At 37.7% G+C, this 22,157-nt stretch overlaps 1 protein-coding gene and 2 long non-coding RNA genes across 4 annotated transcripts in view; 1 reads left to right on the top strand and 2 right to left on the bottom strand.

Moving 5' to 3' along the window:
• LOC132854331 (uncharacterized) overlaps positions 1-20,707 on the bottom strand; it is a 139,708-nt gene extending 119,001 nt beyond the window's left edge. For both annotated transcript variants that reach the window (XM_060882620.1, XM_060882621.1), the window contains exons 1-4: positions 20,646-20,707; positions 19,517-19,601; positions 19,013-19,315; positions 18,115-18,399 (exon numbers count right to left, since the gene is read on the bottom strand). In XM_060882620.1, coding sequence (XP_060738603.1) covers positions 18,115-18,399; positions 19,013-19,315; positions 19,517-19,571 — 643 coding nt within the window. In that variant the 5' untranslated portion in view covers positions 19,572-19,601; positions 20,646-20,707. The remainder of the gene's footprint in view (positions 1-18,114; positions 18,400-19,012; positions 19,316-19,516; positions 19,602-20,645) is intronic.
• LOC132854332 (uncharacterized) lies at positions 4,877-5,911 on the bottom strand. The gene is made up of 3 exons (XR_009649242.1): positions 5,627-5,911; positions 5,136-5,467; positions 4,877-5,007 (listed from the first exon to the last, which is right to left on the bottom strand). It is a non-coding gene; the product is annotated as an uncharacterized LOC132854332 (long non-coding RNA).
• LOC132854333 (uncharacterized) lies at positions 6,019-12,566 on the top strand. Its single transcript, XR_009649243.1, has 3 exons — positions 6,019-6,169; positions 6,394-6,504; positions 12,407-12,566. It is a non-coding gene; the product is annotated as an uncharacterized LOC132854333 (long non-coding RNA).
• Positions 20,708-22,157: the final 1,450 nt, after the last annotated feature.

The following is a 22,157-nucleotide window of genomic DNA, read 5'->3' as shown; positions in this document are numbered from 1 at the left end:
AAGATCTGTTGGAGGGTCTATGCATGCTATTTTGTGCCAAAGTAACGATGCTACCAGATTATTAACGTTTAGTGTATACCCCATATAAGACATTTTGGGTACCAGCCACTTCCACTTTTCTAGGTGACCAGTTACTTTGTCTATGACCCCTTCCTAGTTTCATTGTAGTGTTTCAAGTACCTTGCCTACCCACAGGCCGACTAGAACAGATTCACTCTTAGACATTCTTGCTAAAGAAACCAATTTGAAATTTTTGGACATGCTGTGCAATGCATCTATATCACTCTGACTTTCTACCATTATTACAATGGCATATGATGTGTAAAAGAGTTAGGACCGCTCTTCTACAGCTTAATGGTAGCAGTCCTTTTGTTAAACTGTCATTTAAAAATTCAAGTAAATTTTCCCATTAAACATGCCAGAAAGATTTTTAAAACTCTGAAGGAAGCCCATCTATGCCAGGTGCTCTGCTACACTCCATACTCATTAATGCCTTCTATAGATCTACTGATGTTAATTCTATGCTCAGTGCTGTATTGGAGTCTTCTGACACTTGGGGCAGTTCTAAAAAACTGTTATATGGTATGTTATCTGTACTTATGATTTTATAAAAAACTAGCTGCTTTTTTCTTTATAACAGCTGTTTCAGATAAAACATGTCCAGACTCAGAGCTTAGGCTGGGAATAAAGCATTTTTGTCCATTTGAGGGGGCATCCATCTGCTCTGCTTTCTGGAATCGTGATCTTACTAGTGCACCTTGTGCTTGAAACTCAAAGAGGTCCGATTGCTTTTTTTTTTTTTTTGACTGAGGGTCTGAATATGGTTCTGGTTCTCTGTTGATTGTGACCACAAGTGAAGTTCTTCTAGTTGCTTCATAGACTCAGTGACATTATAAGTGTACTGTTGACACAACTGTTTTATTTTACCAAAATCCCACCACTGTTGAAATACAATCACTCTATTTTTTTTTTTTTTTTTCCTCCAAAAAAAAATTTAAAAATACCTAAAATGCTGGTCATTCAGTAAAACAGGGTTAAAATGCCAGTAATCACTCTTTGGTTTACTACAATTTAAAACTGAAACACATAAAACCAAGCTGCGATCTGAAAAACCATCCAGGCTAAAAACACAACTTTTAATGACATTTAGGTGGTGTCTGGAGAACTTGTCTAACCTTGCTAGTAATATATTGACATCAGAGGCATGAGCCCATGTTGTTTTTGAGATTTATTAAAAGTTCTTTAAATGCCAATAGTCCATGTTTTTCAGCGATGTGAAGAAGTCTTTTCGGGAAGGCATGTGTGGCTCTACATCCCCAGGCTATTGTTTCCACTTTGACTTTTAACAGTCTGCCAGCAACTATCTCTTCTACACTGTAAGAGATTATGAGGTTTAAAATTCTTTAAAAATAATATCACAATTGCTCCACTAGCAAAGGTATTATGGCTTAAACACAAGGGGCAAGCCCACTCTTGTGTCCAGCCAACTGTATTCATAACATCACTATGGGTTTCCTGTGAGTTTGTGAGGAATGTTTTAAAGGTGTTAAGAGTGTCAGACAGAGTAATCAGTTTGACATTGAAGGGGTGATGTTGAATGTCATCAGTGGTTGAAGTAGGCTGTAAGTTAGAAGAGAAGGAGAGATTCTGGAGTTATTTAGATGAGGTGATAGAGAGCATTCCTAGATGGAAGAGAGAGGTGATTGGAGCAGACTTCAACAGGCATTATGAGGGAAACAGAGGTGAAGCGGTGGTGATGGACAGGTTTGGTGTTAAGGAAAGGAACCTAGAAGGACAGATGGTGGTGGACTTTGCTAAGTGGATGGAAATGGCTGTATTTCTAGAAGAGAGAGGAACATAGACTTACATATAAGAGTAATGGTAGGAGAGAGTATAGCCAGACAGCATCGGATGGTGATGTGTAAGATGTCTCAGGTGGTCAGAAAGAAGAGGAAAGATAGAAAAGAAGACCAAGTGGTGGAAGTTGAAAAAGGAAGAATGTCATGAGGAGTTCAGACAAAAGCTGAGACAGGCTTTTGGTGGTCAGGAAGAGCTTCCAAATGATTGGGAAACTACAGCAGAAGTGATTAGGGAGACAGGTAGGAGGGTGCTAGGTGTCATCTGGAAGCTAGGCCAAGAAAGGAAGTGGATATTTGTGTGCAGACGTATGGCTTCATGCCCAGAAAGAGCACTGCTGTTGCAATTTTTGCTCTGAGAATGTTAATGGAGAAGTACAGAGATGGTCAGAAGAAACTGCACTGGGTCTGTGTGGATTTAGAGAAAGTGTATGACAGGGTGCCGAGAGAGGAGGAATGGTACTGTATGTCAGGAGTGGCAGGTACTGTACTGTATGGTACTGTATGTCAGGAGTGGCAGAGAAGTATGTAAGAGTAGTTCAGGATATGAGTATGACAACAGTGAGATGTGCTGTACTGTACATCCTAAGTGTCTGAAGGAGCGATACAGATGGTATTTTCTCCCTGCTGCTATTAGACTTTACAATCAAAGCTGCTCCCAGTGAACCAGTCACCATAATACACACTGTTATTACTGTTTAACTGCAATAATAACAATAACAAAGTATTTTAAAGATGTGCAATAACAGAAATTTTACAACCATGCTACCATGTTACCTGTGTGCAATATGGCTGTTAGCGTAACTCAAAGAGGGGAGTAATTAACACGTCACAAGTAAGTCACAAGTAAGTCTCAAGTCATGAATGTCAAGTCAAAGTCAAGTCGAGTCTTTTTTTAATATTTGTCAAGCAAGTCTCAAGTCTCAAATTTGCGACTTAAGTCTGACTCGAGTCAAGTCGCCCATCCCCCATCTTATCTTGAAAAATTCTCCACTTAATCTCTGCTTACCCTGTTTTAAAAACAAAAACAAACAAACAATCAAAAAACTTATCGCTGTTTTCTTAACAATGATTAACAAGATTGTTATTAGTATTTAGTTGAGCCGCATTGCCTTGAGCAGCACGGAATCCTTTGTTGTCTTTTGTTGTCGTCTTGTCTTGAGTTCGTGATCTTGTTATGTGTTTTGTTTTAGTTAATAAATCCTGTTTTTTTTTTAATGCTATCCTGCATTTGGGTCTGATTTTATCTCCGCGTCCCTGACATCGGCATCCTCTCTGTCATGAATCTTTTCATGTCCTTTTTTCTTTGAATAAAAACTCTTTCCTCTTTGCAAAAGCTGGGCATTTTTTTAGAGCATGTTTGTTGCCTGCTCTCTTGGCTGGGCTTTTGCTTCTTTTGCTCTTTCCAGCATTTAGCAGACACCCTTATCCACTTACATTTTTATCTCATTTTATATAACTGAGCAATTGAGGGGTAAGGGCAATCTGTTGGACAACCTTTTCGATTGGTGTTCCAGCACCTTAACCACTAGGCTACCACATCCTGCAACTGCGTCCACTTCTGCTGTCTCTGAAAGTCTTTAGCTGTGCCATTGCACAGTCTAACGCTTGGCAATTGTTTTTCCCTTTCTAATGTGAGATTAGTCTCTTTCAACAATTGCATCCTCACTCTTTTATCTTGTATTCCAATTACTATCTGATCTCAAATCAAGGAGTCACACAGTGTTCTGAAATTATACAACTGGCTTTTCAATCTTAAATCTGTAACATACTGTTCCATGGATTCTGACTCTGACAAACCATGTCTTCAGAAACACCATGTCTCATTTTTCCATAGTGTATTGCTCAAATTTCTTAGAAAACACATGTGTTATACACATCTAGTGCACAGCTTCCTACCAATGTTAGCAGCAATGCTATTTTTCTATCTAGCATTTTCTATCTTCTTTCTATCTATTTCCATCTAGCCCAATGGCTTGTGCATGAATTTAAAATCTTTGTTTGAAAACTTTCCAATTCTCATTGATATTACCTGTCAACTTCAATTTATCTGGTGAACGGATGGAATCGATTGTTGCACAACACATCCAAGCCAAGAAGCAGAACAAGAAGTTTTCATCATTTTTCATCATTTATTCTGGTACCATGTATTGACGAGGATAAAAAAAAAAAAGCATTTATTCTGTATTTTCAACACAGTAATGAAATTGGATTGCCGACGCATTATACTGCCATCTAGTGGCCATCTCATCATGGAACACATATCAATACAACATTACATTTACAATAACCAAAATGACAGTACTGACAGTAATGGAGATGGATCAATCAACAAAGATCTCCTACAGCCACTGCTAAAAAACTACTATGTAGGCCAATGAAAAGCTTATATCTGACATCATGGTGACATTACAGTGACATCCATGTGGCCCATAGATTAAATAGATTATGTTAATAGGAAATCTATTCATAGTATCAATGTGCAGGTAACGACTTAATTTTTTCCCTTCTTAAAATCATTAAAGTCATTACTTTTTCCACTAACTAGGTAATATGTGAGGCAACCCAAATCATTACCAATGTCGAGGCAAAATGGCCAGGATCTGTGCATGATGCCAGAATTTTCCGCGAGTCATCATTATGCCAGACATTTCAGCAGGGTATGTTTTGCTTTATACAATTGTTTTTTTTCCTTTTTACTATATTTGTGTTGTACACTTCAATCATTACAGGACAGTACAATGGTTACTTGCTGGGGGACAGAGGATACCCTTGTCTGCCCTATTTAATGACACCCTACCCTGAACCTGAGCCTGGACCACAGACACAGTTTAACCTGGCTCACAGCCGAACACGGGCCAAGGTGGAGATGACTATAGGGATCCTCAAATCTCGGTTTCAGTGTCTGCGTGGGCTCCGGGTTAGTCCAGAGAGGGCATGCGACATTATAGTGGCTTGTGTTGTGCTTCACAATATTGCCACTATAAGAGGAGAGAGCCACCCTCCTTGTATTGAGGAAGATGGCCCAGAGGAACACCTACAGATTTTAGAGGCCAACAGAGACTGAAGACTTTTGAGAGACAGGATCTGTCAAAATTACTTTTATTAATTTTTTTGCACTGGTCTGCCAGGCAGTGTATTTCTTTTTTTCCTGAAAAACAATTAAAGTAAAATTCAATAAAATGTTTTTTTTATATTGCTTCTCACACACACACAAACACACACACACACACACACACTTTTAACATGCAACAGATTAATATTCAGCCAAGTTCTCACCTTAAGGCGATGCTCCAGTAATTCAATTTCAAGTGCTGTGGTGCATGGTGTGTGCAATGAACTGCCCCCTGGAATGCCAGCAACCACTGGTCACCCTTTATTAAGGGACAGAGCCAGCTCCTCAGATGGGGTGAGGGGAGGTGGTGGTGGGCCCCCGCCAGTTAGACGGGCTTCAGTCTTCTTTCTATTAGCTACATGACAGAATGAATATACTAAATCCTGTTATAATAATAGTTCAGTAATTGTGTAATCAAATATTACCTTTTTGCAGAATGTTTTTGTGTTTCATTTTGACTTGGCTTAAAGTTCTTGTGGCTCCAGAAGGATTACACCTTATTAAATAAGAAATATACATTATTATTTTAAACTAAAGAAATAAATGGCATGAAAAGTAAATGCTTTCATAGTGATATAACATATTCAAAAGGATGTATAAGACATTTATTTTGCATTATAATAAAACGGGAGCCAATACCAAATTTAATACACACGCATTTACTCTGTCCGTTATTTTTTGCCAAGCCAACTCTCTTGCTTTAGCCGATGCAGCTGTATTGCTTCTTTTTTAATATTATTGGCTTAAACTCCTCATAAGCGTGCATTAAAACCTCCAACTCCGCCTCTGTGAAATACGCCGCTCTCTTTTTTTCGCTTTGAGTTTCCATGGTGACTCGTGAAATCGGCGATCCATTGAAAATGTCTTTATACATGCACCGTGCACACGCATAAACTCTGGGTAACCAGTTGGGGGTTGATTAAACTAACTCTTCTCAGGTGTTTTGGAACCAACATACTCATGGTATGCCTGTGTGGGGTAAATCAACCCAGAGGTTATGATTTATCAAATGGTAAGTTAACCAAGCTTTCTGGAATACCCCCCAGATGATACAACACTTCCTCCATAACCTCGCCAACTTTTTAGCGCAACGGCGTGCTGCGTGTGATGTCATTGTTATTGTTCGTTTGCGCATGCGGGTCAGTTCGAAACAGCAAACAGTTCACACTGGTATCTGATATAGGCCACATTTTAAAAGGTAATGTGTAAACAGCCAAACAAAAAAATCAGATCTGAGCAAAATATCCGAATTGAGCATTAAGACTTGCAGTGTGAACGCGGCCATTGATTTAGCGTTCTAGTGAGTTAAAATGTTAAATCACTTTATATTAATTTTTTGGTGTAAATGTATTTTATTTTGAAGGCATGTTTAAATACAATTAAATGTAAATTATTAAACAATCTAAAATATAAACAATCAAGGTTGGGGACCACTGGTGTACTGTAGATGACAGTATGAAGCGGAGCTATCCATCTGGCCATGAAAAGAAAAAAGGAAACAAAATGAGAGTGAAATACGAGAAAATCAATCAGGTAAACTTGTGTTCTCTTCAAGTTTGATGTCAGCAAGAGCAAATAACAGTAAAGTAAAGTTGATGTGATTCTGTCTCTAGTCTCTATCTGACTAGCTACATTAGCTGTGCAGTGCTGCCGGTGCATCTCTTGGCCTGTCTGTCTGTCACACAACAATTTATTGCGTAAACATTCGCGTGAATAAACGCCCAAGGGCAACGGTGTTTATAAACGGCAGCTCGATAACCGCGCCGCGCGTGAACATGCGTTCATATGCGCGTGCAATCGTGCATCGTGCACACATGACACGCGCGCTTTCCAGCAACATCTGTTTGGGGATCAGTACAAAAAGCAGCGTGATAGCACTCCTAAATGACAATGTTTATAGTCTCTCAATCAAGGTTACAACAACGTTAATGCAATATGGAAACCAATTGATTTACATTGGAATGGGCATAATGCCAGGTGAATATGAATGCACATCCCTCAGTAAATAATAACCATCAGGGATCAAGTATTGCTCTCATGCATACTATAAAACACAGTGATACTGTATGACAAGCCATTTTAGCTTTTATACATTCACATGATATGGATTTTTGATATCAAGAATTCAGTTTTCAATACTTAAAATGTAAATATTAAGAGTGTGATTTCTAGTAGTAACCATATTTTTGATATCAAGAATTACATTTAAATTCACTTGCTTAAATTCAACTCAAAATTCTATTTAAAATATTCCATTCAATAAAGATTTGTTTATACCTCATTTAATTCTGTATTGTTTTACTCTTTGCCCGAGAGATGGAGCAACCTTTTTTTAAAAGGAGGGAGGTTTGTAGTGGGAGCAGTGGGGTGTCAAGTGTGAATGTGTGGCAAATGGTTTACATGGCTCACGGGTCAGGTAGGAGGGCCCCTTAGCAGAATTTTGCTTAGGGCCCCAGTGAGGTCAGGATCGGCTCTGGTGCAGGAGTGTTTGTTTTCACTTCTATACAACAGGCTGTAGAACCCCAGGTAAGATAGATCCTATCTTAGGGGACATGTGTGTAAATTGAATAATTGCATCATATCCTGTAGGAAAAGAAGGTTTTATGGCTTTGTTTTTCTTCAGTACAATGACTCTCAGGAAGCTCTTTAACCCAGTTTAAAACATATCAACAAAATATATGTTTAATGAAGGTCACACACACAGCAGATCACATACACAGTTACTTTTTACCCCATGTATTGCTTTTTGTAGTTTTAGATGCTTTAATGCAACTTGCCTAATGGTATTTTTCTCTCACACACTTGCAAAAATTTTGTATGCAGGACTGCAGAGTTTAAATGTAAACATATACATAAATATAAAATTAATAAGATTTACTATAAAATTACAAAGAAAATTGTTAGTATGGTGAAAACAATTTATATAATGATCATGTTTAAATGCAGATAAGTATTTTCATTTTGCATACATTTGTACGTAATTTAAATAAAAAGAAATAAACTGTATAAAAAATATAGTACAATTTCTGTGAAATAATGAGAACAAAATGGTCATTACCTTGTCATTATTGGCAAAATTTGTAAAATAACAGTTGGGTTGTTAATTTACAGAAAATGTCCATAATTTAACAGTTTTTTGTACAATTAAAAAATAAAATACAGAAATATACTGTAAGTAAATAGTGATATTTTCAAAAAAATGTTTTTTGTTTTTTTTTAGTGTAGCTATCATTCACATCACCATCAAATTGATATAAGTGCACACATAGCTCATCCTATAGAAACTGTCTCCCCGAGTAATGAGATCAAAGAGTAAATTCACTAAAATTTCTCTAAATAATCTTACCATAAGTAAACCAGAAAAATGCCAAATAAATAAAAATGCCTAAAGTTTGGGCTTCTGAAAATTAGATCCTTTGCACCTAAAACACTTATTGTAAATGAAATGATCTTGGAAAATAAAATTACTACACTTTGCCTTACTGAAACTTGGCTTAAACCAAATTATTACATTGGTCTAAATGAGTCTACCCCGTCAGGATATATTCATAAGCATGAAACTCCTCATACTGGTCATGGAGGTGGTGTCGCAACTATCTTTAGTGATTTTTAGTGTTTTTTTTTTACTGTATAGAACCCCATGGCTCTATGCTGATTTTCTTAAACAATGCTTTAGAACATTTATGGACTTACTAAACTCATTTGTGCTTAAACAAAACATCACTAGACCAACTCAACATCTTAATCATAGGCTAGATTAAATAAAATCACATGGAATAGATGTCACTAATATAGATATCATACTTCAAAGTGATATCACAGAAAATTACCTCATACTGTACACACTACCTGTAGAACCGTGTCTTACCACACTATCGAATTAGTAGAACTATTATTCTGACCACTAAAATCAGATTCACAAATAACCTACCTGATCTGTCTCAACTTCTTACTATACCCTTAAATGCAAATGGTCTAGATGAAATGATTAACAGCATAGGCACTAGCTATCTTCACCAGCACATTAGACACTGTTGCCCAATCCGATAAAAATGGTTAGAGACAAAACATCTGCACCATGGTATAATAGTCACATTCACACCATCAATAGAGCAACCTGTAAACTCGAGCGAATGTGGAGAAAAACTAAATTAGCGTTTTTTAGAACTGCATGCAAGGAGATCTTTAGACAGGCTCTTAAAGCTGTTTGGGCTGAGCACCTGGGCATACTAATAGAAAATAACCAAAACAATCCCAGGTTTTTATTTAGCACAGTGGCTAGATTATATGGGTCTGGATTTTGCTCCCTTGGAGGCCCTGCTTTCTGACAGTGCTTTACAAGTATTGGACAAAGAACTGGTGAGTCTCTTCTCAATATTATTAACTCCTTGTTATCTTTAGGTCATGTTCCTAAAACCTTCATGTTGGCAGTTGCCTCTCATTAAGAAACCTAATATAGATCCTAACAAACTTATCAAATTACAGACCCATTTCAAAGCTTGTTTGTCTAAAATATTAGAAAAGATTATATCTGCTTAACTGTGCTCCTTCTTGCAGGAGAACAATATTTATGGAGTATCAGTCAGGTTTCCGACCCCATCATAGCACAGAAACTGTACTTGTTAAAGTTACAAATGGCTTGTTCTTAGCTTTAGACAAACACTGTATGTCACTATTAGTTCTACTTGATCTTAGTGCTGCATTTGGCACAACATTCTCCTAGACCAATTACAAAATTCCACAGATATTCAGGGACAGGCATTAAGAATGTTTAGATCCCACCTGTCTGATCGATACCATTTTGTAGATTTATATGAATAACTATCCAGTATATTTAATTATGGGGTCCCTCAAGGATCATTTTTAGGACCTCTGCATGCTTCCCTTGGGAAACATCATTAGAAGGCATGGGATTAGTTTCTATTGTTATGCTGAGGATACCCAGTTATATATCTCATCAAAACCAGATGAAATATCTAAATATTCTAAGTTAACCGAGTGCGAAGATATAAAAAAAGATTTAAAAGACTGGATGACCTTTATTTACTATTGTTAAATTCTGATAAGACCGAAGTATTACTCATTGGTCTAAAAACCAGTACACAGAAGCTCTCACACTTCCACTAGAGAGATGTACTGTTACTACTAGCCTAACAGTGAAAGACCTGGATGTTATATTAGACAGCAACTTGTCTTTCATATCACCCATATTACAAAAACAGCCTTCTTGCACCTGAGATATATTGCCACACTAAGAAACATCCTATCTGTATCTGATGCTGAGAAGCTAGTTCATGCATTCATGACCTCCAGACTGGACAATTGCATCTTCAATAAATAGGCTACAGTTAGTCCAAAATGCAGCTGCCAGAGTTCTTACCAGGTAGAGAAAATATAATCATATAACCCCAATTTTATCCTATCTACTGTACACAGGCTTCCTGTTAAATTTATAATTGTCTATAAACTGCTGCTACTTACGTACAAGGCTCTAAATGGTTTAGCTCCCATGTATCTAACAAGTCTTATAAAGTGCTACAATCCTTCACACTCTTGGAGATCACAAAAATTTAGGACTTGTGGTAGTTTCCAGAATATCAAAGTCTGCTAAAGGTGGAAGAGCATTTGTGTATTTAGTTCCCAAACTTTGGAATAGACTTCAGTGTTTGGGGCTCAGACACACTCTCACAGATTAAATGTAGATTAAAGAAATATCTTTTTAGCCGGGCATACGCATAATACTTCCTATAACTGTAACATAATAATTTCTAATAGAAATTATCCTCTTATTTAAAAGAATAAGCAAAACGACTAGTTCTTTTATTGGGAAGCTCCACCCTTTTCCGGCTACACCAGATTTCAATCTCTCTCAGACGTTTCTCAACCTGGTCCGTCATCTTGTCAATCTTGCTGGGGCTCTTCTCCTGCACTTGCCCTGCTCCATCTTTGAGCTTCTGTAAACTGATCACCACCTCCTCCACCATCTTAATTATCTGCTCAACACACACACACACACACACACACACACACACACACACACACACACACAATTATGTAGGTTGGGCCATCTATTTAAAAAAGTATGTTAGATTAGTTAGATAAGTCTGGTCATTTAGGTTAGTTAGTCAGGTATTTTAGGGTAAGGTGGGTTTGTTATGGAGTTTAGGCTAAATAGGTTAATTAGGTCATTATGGTCATATTTTATCCTAATTAGATTTTGTTAAGTTTTTTTTTTCCGGAGTGCAACAGCTTTTTAGTCGAACTTTATTGCAGACCTGCACAGTAACAAGCTCTCTGCTTAGGGGTGGGGCTAATTCTCTTGGGGGGTTGGGCTAATTCAGTAGCGATCTCACCAACTCGAGAACACTAAATAGTTTAGTTAGTCAACCACTGAGGTAAGTCAGGTCATTTAGGTTAGTTAGCGATGTTATTTATTTCAAGGTTAGTCAGGTCATTTTAGTTAATGAACCTGTGTCAGTTGATTAGTTTAATCAGGTATTTAAAGTTAGTTTAGTTAGTAAAGTCAACCAATCTGACTAACTTTGTCAATGACTTAACTAACCTAAAAGATCTGACTAATCTTACTAAAATAAACAAAAGCTAACTAACAAGCAAACAGACTTTTAGAAAGATCGTCACAAGTCCAACTGAGTTACTGTATGGAGTGTGTGTGTGTGTGTGTGTGTGAGAGAGAGAGTGAGAGAGAGAGAGAGAGAGAGAGAGAGATTAATTAAACATACCTCTTCCTTCTGAAGTTCTATATTTTGGTGCTGTAGTTTGTACACAAATAGTTCGTCCATCTTTAGACTGCAGAACACTTTGACCTGGTCTGAATATTCAGTGTTGTTGTACTGCTGCTCCAGCTGATTGACTGACATCTCTACTTCACTGATCTTTTCCTCTGTTCCTCCTTCAGCCTGATGTACAAGCTTGTTCACTTGTTGCAGTCGATCCCCCAACTGTTAAACACACACACACACAAAACTTCATACAGTAACTCAGTTGGACTTTCTAAAAGTCTGTTAGCTTGTTAGTTAGCTTCAGTGACAGAAATCTATTTATGATATAGATCTATTTATCTATTCAACATTGTCCTCAACAATTTGTATGTGCGCATGTCTTTTATTGTAAACAAAAGTGAAAAGTTTTTACTTCAGTTTTGACAATCACGTTCTTATTTCTGATCTTCAGGAATTATATTCATCTATATATCTATCTGTCTATCTATCTGACCTGGTGATTCCCTCCTTACTCTCCACAGGACAGAGGTCCTATTTTTTTATGTTTATCTGTTTTTTTAGAAAACCATTTTTATTAACCTGACAGACTGTTAGAAACATCATCACAATTCCACTGTCTTAGTGTATGGAGTTCTGTGTATGTGTGTGTGAGAACAAATAAGAAACAAACCAGCCATTTTCTTTTTTCACTGCAGAACACTTTGACCTTGGCTGAATTTTCAGTGTTGTACTGCTCCTCCAGCTGATTGAGTGACATCTCCACTTCACTGATCTTCTCCTCTGTTCCTCCTTCAGCCCGCCGCACAAGCTGGTCCACATGTTTCAGTCGCCTCTCCAACTGTTACACACACAAAATTGACCACACTATATGTTTTTTTTTAAACACTGTGTGTATGTGTTTTATACTAAACAAAATTAAAAAGCTCTTACTTCTGCTTTGGCAGATCGTCACTATCTCTTTTCAGATCTTTTGGAGTTTTGTATTTTATAAAAACATTTTACATGTTCATTATACAGTAGTGAAGTGAATCAAATACAAATTAGACACTTCACAGATGTTTAAAAAACAACTACAGATGAATTTGTTGAACAGAATAAAGTGTAAAGGGTAAAATCTCTGTATGATCCTCACATACATCAAGACTGCTGGATGATTTGCTGCTGAGAAAAAGTTTATAAAATATAATGAGTCATCTGTAGTTTAAATCTGACGAGTCATCAGTAGTTTAAAGTTTTAAAGTTTGTCATCATCTTTAAGAAAAAAGTGACTGATTCAGAAAAGAACAAATGATTTGCGTGTGTGTGTGTGTGTGTGTGTGTGTGTGTGTGAATGTGTCTGGAACCATCAGTGTGTGTTTTCACTTCTATTCAACAGGCTGTAGAACCCCAGGTAAGATAGATCCTATCTTAGGGGACATGTGTGTAAATTGAATAATTGCATCATATCCTGTAGGAAAAGAAGGTTTTATGGCTTTGTTTTTCTTCAGTACAATGACTCTCAGGAAGCTCTTTAACCCAGTTTAAAACATATCAAGAAAATATATGTTTAATGAAGGTCACACACACAGCAGATCACACACACAGTTACTCTTACCTGTTTTCTCATACGGTGTTTATACAGTAGGAATATTCCTGCTGCAACACAGCAGCAGAGCAGAATCAGTATCAATACAATCACCCATGCAGGAACACCAGGCTTATCTACAACACACACACACACACACACACACACACACACACACACACACACAGGGTGGTGCTGAATGATCTGTGTTATTAAAGTATGTTTTCTTCACTACAGAGCGACTCTTCTCCCTGTGCACAAACTGAAGCTCCATAAATCTTCAGAATGGACATTTATTAAACCCTCCACAGAAGAGCTGTGTATTTAATCCACTGTCTTTAATCTGAAGGCTTTAGTATGAACCAATCCAGAGTTCTGCTGTTATTGTTGTTGAGTTGTGAAGTTCAGGTGTCTGTAGTTCTGATGTCACAGGGAGACACTGTTAATGTGATTGCTGCACAGTTACAGTGGAGTTTAATGTGGAGAGAATCAAAATAAAAGCACTCAATGTTCAGAGTCATAGTAATGAGTCAGTGTAGACAGACTGGAGCTGCTGGACCGAGAGTTGGACTCAAAGTCCCAGAATGCAATGCGACTAAAGGACGGTTACAGCAAAGACTCGACTCGACTAGTTGCAGAGCTACAAGATGGAGAGCAGCAGCAGTTAGTCAGAATCGTGTAGTTTTGAGTCATTTAGGAAACAGTGAATCAAAGTGAAAACACATCAGTTTGTACAGGAAAGATACTGATACTAAAAGAACTCAAATAAAATCTAATAATTTGTCCCGGATGCTTTTGAAGATCACGTGTTAATGAATACTGATGATGTGGTAATTCATTCTGAGACGATTCTGTCCACTGGATTCGTGCCACATTTAATAGAATTCTTATTCGAAATCTAAATCATTTCTGCTTCAGTTATGGAGTGACTTGTGTCCTATAATTAAAAAACTCTATGTTACAGACCATACTGAGACGTACCTTCCACAGACACAGCGTATATCTCAAGATCTTCGTTATTCTTGGTGTCCCGAATGGTGTAACTTCCACTATCCCTCGGCGTCATGTGTTTCAGTGTGAGCTCAGGGTAAGTGAGTGATGTTCTGTCTCTGTAATCATCTTTACACTGTAGTGAGTCTTTGGTCACATTGCAGATCACTTCATCAGCTGAATCACTGCTTTTATAAACCACCTCCACTAGCTCTGGTACAGACACCTTCAGCTTCAGATGTTCATCAGTCTTCATCTGGACTGGTGTGAACACAGCTGAGGAGAAAAAACATAAGATTTAGACACAATTTCCTGGTGTTCAGAGTCGGGTTCCTCAGTTCCTTAAGACACTTTCAGATTCTGAACATCACCTGTGTTCTTCACCTGTGAGTTTTTCAGTACTGTCTAGTTCAGAGGTGCACAAACTAGTGGTGACCTTTTTTCCCTTTATGCCAAGGGGGGGAAATTAATTGATGCAGAATGTAGTGAATAAATGTAGTGAATAAAAGCGAATTAGAATTTAATGTAAATGCGCACTTCAAGGTGCACCTATGCTGTTCATTGACTTCAGCTCAGCATTTAACACCATCATTCCATCCAAGTTAATAGCCAAATTAGTAGATCTGGACATTAACACCACAACGTGCAACTGGATCATGGACTTCCTGACTAACCGACCCCAGCAGGTTCGATCGGGCTCTATCTGCTCCAACACCATCACACTTAACACAGCTGTGTCAGTCTGGTATGGGAGCTGCTCTGTTGCAGAGCACAGGGCAGTGCAGCGGGTGGTGAAAACCGCCCAGCGCAACATAGGGACTCCACTTCCTGCCATGGAGGACATCCACAAGAAACGCATTCACTTCTGCCCTCTGGCAGGCGTTTCAGGTGCCTCCGGACCAGGACTAGCCGACTAAAAAACAGCTTTTTTCCTAGAGCTGTCTCTTTACTGAACTCTGCCACTCGCTGATCCTACTGTCCTTCATTCTACTGCCAACCCCTCGAAACACACACACACCTCACACTATGCTATTGCGCTAATGGACTGTCTAAACTAAAACTTCTGATGACTTGTACTCAATCACACCCCACAATTCGTTATTGCACTAATGGACTGTTACATAAAATCATGCTCATTTGCTCTCCTTTTTTGCATTGCTGCTCACCATTGCCTTACCATTGTATATACACACCTAATTTCTGTTCATAATAACAGCAATATATTATATTATTATAATCATAGTACATATCCTCATGTATATTTCGGTTTATCGTAATAACAATATATTTAGTTTATAGCACATACCCTCTGTAAATTTTAGTTTATAGTAATAGACATCTGTATATTATGTTCATAGCACATAAACAGTATATAAATCTGTATATTATATTCACAGAATATATATATATATATATATATATATATATATATATATATATATATATATATATATATATAAATATATATATTCATCTGTACATTATATTCATAGTACATATATATTCATTTGTATATTATATTCATAGAACATACATATCTGTAAATTACTGTTTATAGTATTAACCATATATTTTTGTTACAGCACTCATCCTTCTGTAGATCTGTATATTTGTTCATAGTACATCTACATCTGTAAATTACTCCATATTACCACTTACTTATTTAAATCTTGTACAAACTGTATATCCTGCACTTGCTACTATTGCACTCTGGTTAGACCTAAACTGCATTTTGTTGCCTTGTACTTGTACATGTGTAATGACAATAAAGTTGAATCTAATCTAATCTAATCTAATCTAATCTAATGTGAAGCGTGCTTTGCGACACTCGGCAAACAGAGAACAAACCTAATGGAGAGATCGAGGATGTAGCACACTGACAAGAGAAAGGTTAAAAAGGTTTGGCAAGATGATTTTTTTATTCACTGAAATCAATTCAAGGGCAGTATGTCTAGTTTGCAAGCAGTCACTATTTTGAAAGAGTACAATATCCGTCGTCCTTATGAAATATAACATTCATTAGGTTTCTCAAAATACAGCGGTGAGGCTCGAAAGCAGAAGGCTAACGAGCCCCTTGCTAATATTTGATATAAGCAGAGCGCACTGCTACATCCTGCATCAGATCAGGAAAATGCCACACAAGCCAGCTATCAGATTTCTGTACTAATTGTCAAAGAATGCTTCTGCAGCCACTACAAGGCAATGTGTCCTTCTCAGATATGAACATTCTCGAAAATCAGCTTGTCTAGGAATACCGTTACACGTCTCATAAAGGACATTTATGGAGCGATTTTACGGACAATATTTAAAAAAATGGAAAGTTGTATTTGCAATTGCGTTTCCTTCTTGTTGTTGTACAAGCCATTACATAATTCAAACCTTTTGCATTTCCCTTTACATGAACACAAAATGTATGGCAAATCAAAGTCGAATTTTGAATTGAATTTTCTTTGAAAATGTCTTTCGATTTACAACCCTGCCATATTTTAATCTAAATAGCAATTCCCCATTTGCTGTTTCACTTCCTCTGGCGTCTCATATGGAGTCTGCCAAAACTCAAATGTAATCACAATTCCCTTTGCATTTGCATTTCCCATGACTGCACATAAACCTTTCAATCATTGTTGGGGTGTGAGATTATATTATGGGGCGTGTTTGTGTCTAGAAGATTTTTTGAGCTTCGTGATGAGATCAGAGCTTTTCAGGAGAGCAAGAATGGTAATATTAAAGTACCCAAAGATAGGAAATGGCTCTGATCTGGCTTTCCTTGTGGAGGTCATAGAGCTGTTCATTGATTTGAATATTTAGCTTCAGTGAAACACCAGAATATCACCCATCTTTCTGATCATGTCAGAGCCTTCAAACAAAAACTACTGCTGCTCAGAAAACATCTCTCAGCAGGTAACATTCACAATTATAATATTCAAAATATTTCATGTGCAGTTGCTAATTATATTTAGTTTGCACTTATATTCATTGGTGTCATCTTTGGTATTTTTTGTTAATCAAACTGATGAAATTTGTGTTAAAGTTCTCATAAAGTATAATGGATTAATGTCCTTTTGTCAGTTCTGTTTGCCTCTCTCATATTTTACATGCCTGTTTTTCTCTTAACTCACTCCCAGTCTCACACTGTTCTTCTGTGTTTCTTTCTCTCTCATCACCACACCCAGGGAATCTAGCTCATTTTCCATCTCTTAGAGAGGCAGGTATGATAAAAGAGAAGGTATTCAAATATGATGCTGTTCTCAGCAACCTTATCTAGTTTGAGAGTCGCTTTGAGGACTTGAGACACAATGCTACTGACTTTAATGCTACAATGCTACTGACTGTTTGCTCAACCATTCACCATCAGTGTGGTCTCAGTCAGTGCTGATCTTCAGATGGAACTAATTAAGCTTCAGTGTGATTCAGAACTCAAAAACAAGTTCAGGTCCCATCCCTTTACAGACTTTTACAAATGTTTTTCAGCAAACAGGTACCCAAAGATGTGCAAACAGGCCCAAATTATGCTGTCTCTGTTTGGCAGTACCTACCTCTTGAACAAGTGTAAACTAAGAAGCTGTTCTATGAAGTGGCTTGTTTATGTTTTTGTTATAGTTTAAGTCTCATTGAACTATAGAATTTCGAAAGTAAAACTTCATTAGTTAAGAAGATAATTGAGTAATGTTTTCTATTAACTTTTTTTTTTTTTAAAAAAAGAAAGTTTTTTAACTTTTTTTTTGAATATTGTTAACCCATAAATAAGGAGAATCATGGCAAATTTAGCTCTTAGTTAAGTTTGATTTTTGGCCCTTCAAAGGAAAAAAATTGGGCACCTCTGACACCTCTGTCAACTCAGAGACGTACCTTCCACAGACACGGCGTATATCTGAATGTCTTCATCATTCTTGGTGTCCCGGATGGTGTAACTTCCACTATCCCTCGGCGTCATGTGTTTCAGTGTGAGCTCAGGGTAAGTGAGTGATGTTCTGTGTCTGTAATCATCTTTACACTGTAGTGAGTCTTTAGTCACATTGCAGATCACTTCATCAGCTGCATCACCGCTTTTATAAATCACCTCCACTGGCTCTGGTATAGACACCTTCAGCTTCAGATCTTCATCAGACTTCATCTGAACTGGTGTGAACACAGCTGAGGAGAAAAAAACATGATGAACTTCAGCTAGATTTAGACACAATCATAAAGGCTTACAGTCAGACTGCAGAGTGGGGGAAGTTCCTGGTGTTCAGAGTCAGGTTCCTCAGCTTCTTAAGACTGTTTCAGATTCTGAACATCACCTGCATGGACTTCACACCTGTGAGGCTGCGTTTAGTGGACTTTAAAGACTAATTTAAAGTCTTTCTTTAAAGACTTTTAATTGACTAATAATGATACTTATTTCAGTTTGTCCTTCAATGACATTCCACAGTGTGTGCTTGTATTTACAGACAACACACACAGTTCAATCTGACATTTTGTAGTTCCATCAACCTGCCAGATGGCGGTGCTGGACTTAATCCTGCCCAATCACATGAGCTGAAATCAGGGGAAATCAGGGGAAAACTCTCACATAACTTCTGAATAGAGGTGAAGTCTGTGGTTTCGTCTGAGGTCTGAAACCTGATGTGAGTCATTTCAGTATTGAACCCTCACTGTTTGATGACCTTCACTCTCATTATGATCCTAATAATTCACAGTGAAACTTTTATCTAGCTAAAACTAGATGAAACTAACTTTTAGTAGAAAAAGGCATAAATACACTTACTCTCTATGACGAGGCGCACATAAGCGAAATCTGAGTCTTCACATTCACATGCGTACACGTTCCTCTTACTGTAATCAGCTTCAGTGATGGTGAGAGAGGAATCTCCCTTCAGGTAGTGATCATGAGAGATACTAAATCCCTCCTCTGACTTGCATGATGTCTGATCACACTGAGCCTGGACAACATCTCGATTACTAAGAAAATTCCATATCAATGAATCAGAACATTTAGATGTACATGAGAGTGTCACTGGTTGATGAAGCTTCGCCCGTGTAGGACAAATCTCAAGAGCTGAGAAAGGAGCTGAAAGAGAGAACAAAGCAAGAGTGTGTAGTTAAAAGTGTATAATGATTATTGTGTAGTTAATAATGTTTATTGTGTAGTATTACACTTACCAGTGGTAAATGTGAGTGTGTAATTTATTGCTTAATGTTAATTGTATAATGTGTAGTGCAAAATGTATAGTGTTTAGTGTAGTGTTTATTGTGTAGTAACTACACATACCAGTGGTGAATGTGAGGAGGAAGAGGACACAGTGATGAAGGCTGCAGAGCTGCATGGTTGAGGAGACACAACACCACCATCAGCACTGCACAGGTGGAGAATAAAGCAGGAGACACACATGGACTCAGATCAACAGTTTATCAAGAAACCTGTAATTTACTGAATTCACTCATTTTCACACAAACATTCAGCAGTCAGTCAGAAAATAATGAAATAATAAACACATTTCTAATCGATTTCTATGTATGTGTGTGTTTGTGTGAGTGAGAGAGCGAAAGAGAGAGAGAGAGAGATATAGAGAGAGAGAGAGAGAGAGAGAGAGAGAGAGAGAGAGAGAGAGAGAGAGAGTTTGTATACTGATAAATGTTTAACGAAAGCTTATGTCGGTTATTGCCGTAATTTTTACCGGAAGTTTGTCCGGATAAACTTGATCATTGGCCACGCAGCACGTACTGAATCCCAAGCAGCACGTAGCTACTGAATCCCAGGCAGCACGTACTGAATCCCAAGCAGCACGTAGCTACTGAATCCCAGGCAGCACGTACTGAATCCCACACAGTATATACAGAATCCCAAGCAATATATACTGAATAACAAGTACGATGTCTTCAGTCGATGGCAGTAGTGAGGCATGTGTATTTTTTTCCTCATCATATTTTTATTGTTTGTGTGTTGTCTCTATGTACTGAAAGCGTAGGACACTAAAACAAATTCCTTGTATGCACAAGCATACGTATGGTACCTGACAATAAAGCTCTATCTGATTCACATCCAGTTAAAGAGGAAGTGACACAACCACAGGTTCTTTTTAGCAGTAAAACAAAACGCTAATAAAAGCTGACAAGGAAAAGATAAAGCAGAGTGTGTCTGTGTTTCTGACTCTTCTGACTACACAACTACACTGTTATTTTCCCCACACTGATCCGTATATGTTTACTCAGCACAGGTTCATGTATCAATACAACAGTTTCACAACAGAAATCAGTTATAACACACCGACACCGAGCTGATCTTTCACCATTAAAATAATCACACATCACTGTACACATTACAGCTCTGTATCAACACATTTCAGCGTGTAAACTGCACTCTGTCGTGTATAAGACTGGAATGTCTCTAATCAACTCACCAGGAAAAGCGCTTGACCTTCTCTCGCTAAATCTGCAAAAAAAATCTGTTCTCTCACTTTCCTTTTTGAGCCAGTGACGTCATCACGGGAGGAGGGGAAGAGGGGAGAGAGAGAGAGAGATTTGATTTTTAAAAAAACTATATTTATTTCGTTATGCATATAATTTTACAAAGTCATAACACAACATATAAATAAATAGCATCTTCCTGTACATATAATCTAAAAAGGGGGTTTACAAACAGCACAAATCTTTGTTTTTACACCATCTCGTCTCAAAAGCAGCAAGATCGTCCACGGAATTATAAAAACAGAAGTCAATCAGCATCCTTGTGAAAATGAAGTAACATTATGACCTAGAGTTTTCTCTACTGCATATAAGCATGTTTCCCTGATTAAACAAAAAGGACAATCTGTTTCAACCTCAGGATTTAAAATTGTTATAAAAGCATTGACAACAATGGCAGCATACAGAACTCTTGTCAAGTCAATGTCAAGAAGCTTTTATTGTCATTTCAACCATATACAGCTGTTGCAGTTACACAGTGAAATGATACGTTTCTCTAGGTCCATAGTGCCACAAAAAAACAAAGACATAGCTTAGTAAGGACTTAGTACCTAGCCACCTAAAGTGCAACTGTGCAACCTGGACAAGAGAAACAAGACAGACAAGACAGTGCAGGACAAAAGACAGTGCAAACAAAAAAATTACAAGACAATACACAAAAGACAATACACATGTAACTCTACGCCACTCCTTCAGAATTAGTTTGAAAGAGAAACACGTGTAGAGAGCACGGGCCCAAAAACGAAACACTTTGAATCACTCAAGGTACAAAGATTTATTACAAAAATAGGACAGCAAATGGTATACATAACAATCAAACACATATAGACATGAAATGATTCATGTAAATAACTCATCAAAAATTGGTCCCAGCTCTCCAAGATGTTAACGGCCAGCTCGCACTCTTACTATATTATCTAGTTTCCTGGTGTGTGGCAGACCCTTAAAGTGTAGGGAGACATCCTCCTGATAATACACACTGAAAGGAAAAAAATACCACAATTCAAATAAAACGAACACAACTCAAAACATAAACCTTCACTCATAACCACTTCAAGAAAACACTGCAAACATGGATCGCATACACAGAGAGGCCCACACACACAAAAAGCAAGCACTAGGAATCAAGCTGGTGACGTAAGGCTGGGAAGGTGTTATAAAAAAAAGAAATACAAAAACAAAGCACCAGCCAATGGACTGGTACACAAACAATCCAGAAAATGCATGTGCTGCCACCCTGCAGCACACACCTCTGAAACAAACAAACAAAAAAAAAACAGGAGAAACAGCAATTGACTTAAATCTTCTTTGGCAGATAGCAGATATAACAATCAGTTAATGTTTGAGCATTTATCCACATCTACTTGGTCTCTAGTCTTCAGCAGCGTACGCATTTTAGCAGTCATCCACGGCTTCTGGTTGGAACGTGTGGTGATGGTCTTGGAGAC

The sequence above is a fragment of the Tachysurus vachellii genome, chromosome 12, assembly GCF_030014155.1.
Source record: "Tachysurus vachellii isolate PV-2020 chromosome 12, HZAU_Pvac_v1, whole genome shotgun sequence".
Lineage (NCBI taxonomy): Eukaryota > Metazoa > Chordata > Actinopteri > Siluriformes > Bagridae > Tachysurus > Tachysurus vachellii.
This window is presented reverse-complemented; position numbering and strand designations above follow the sequence as displayed.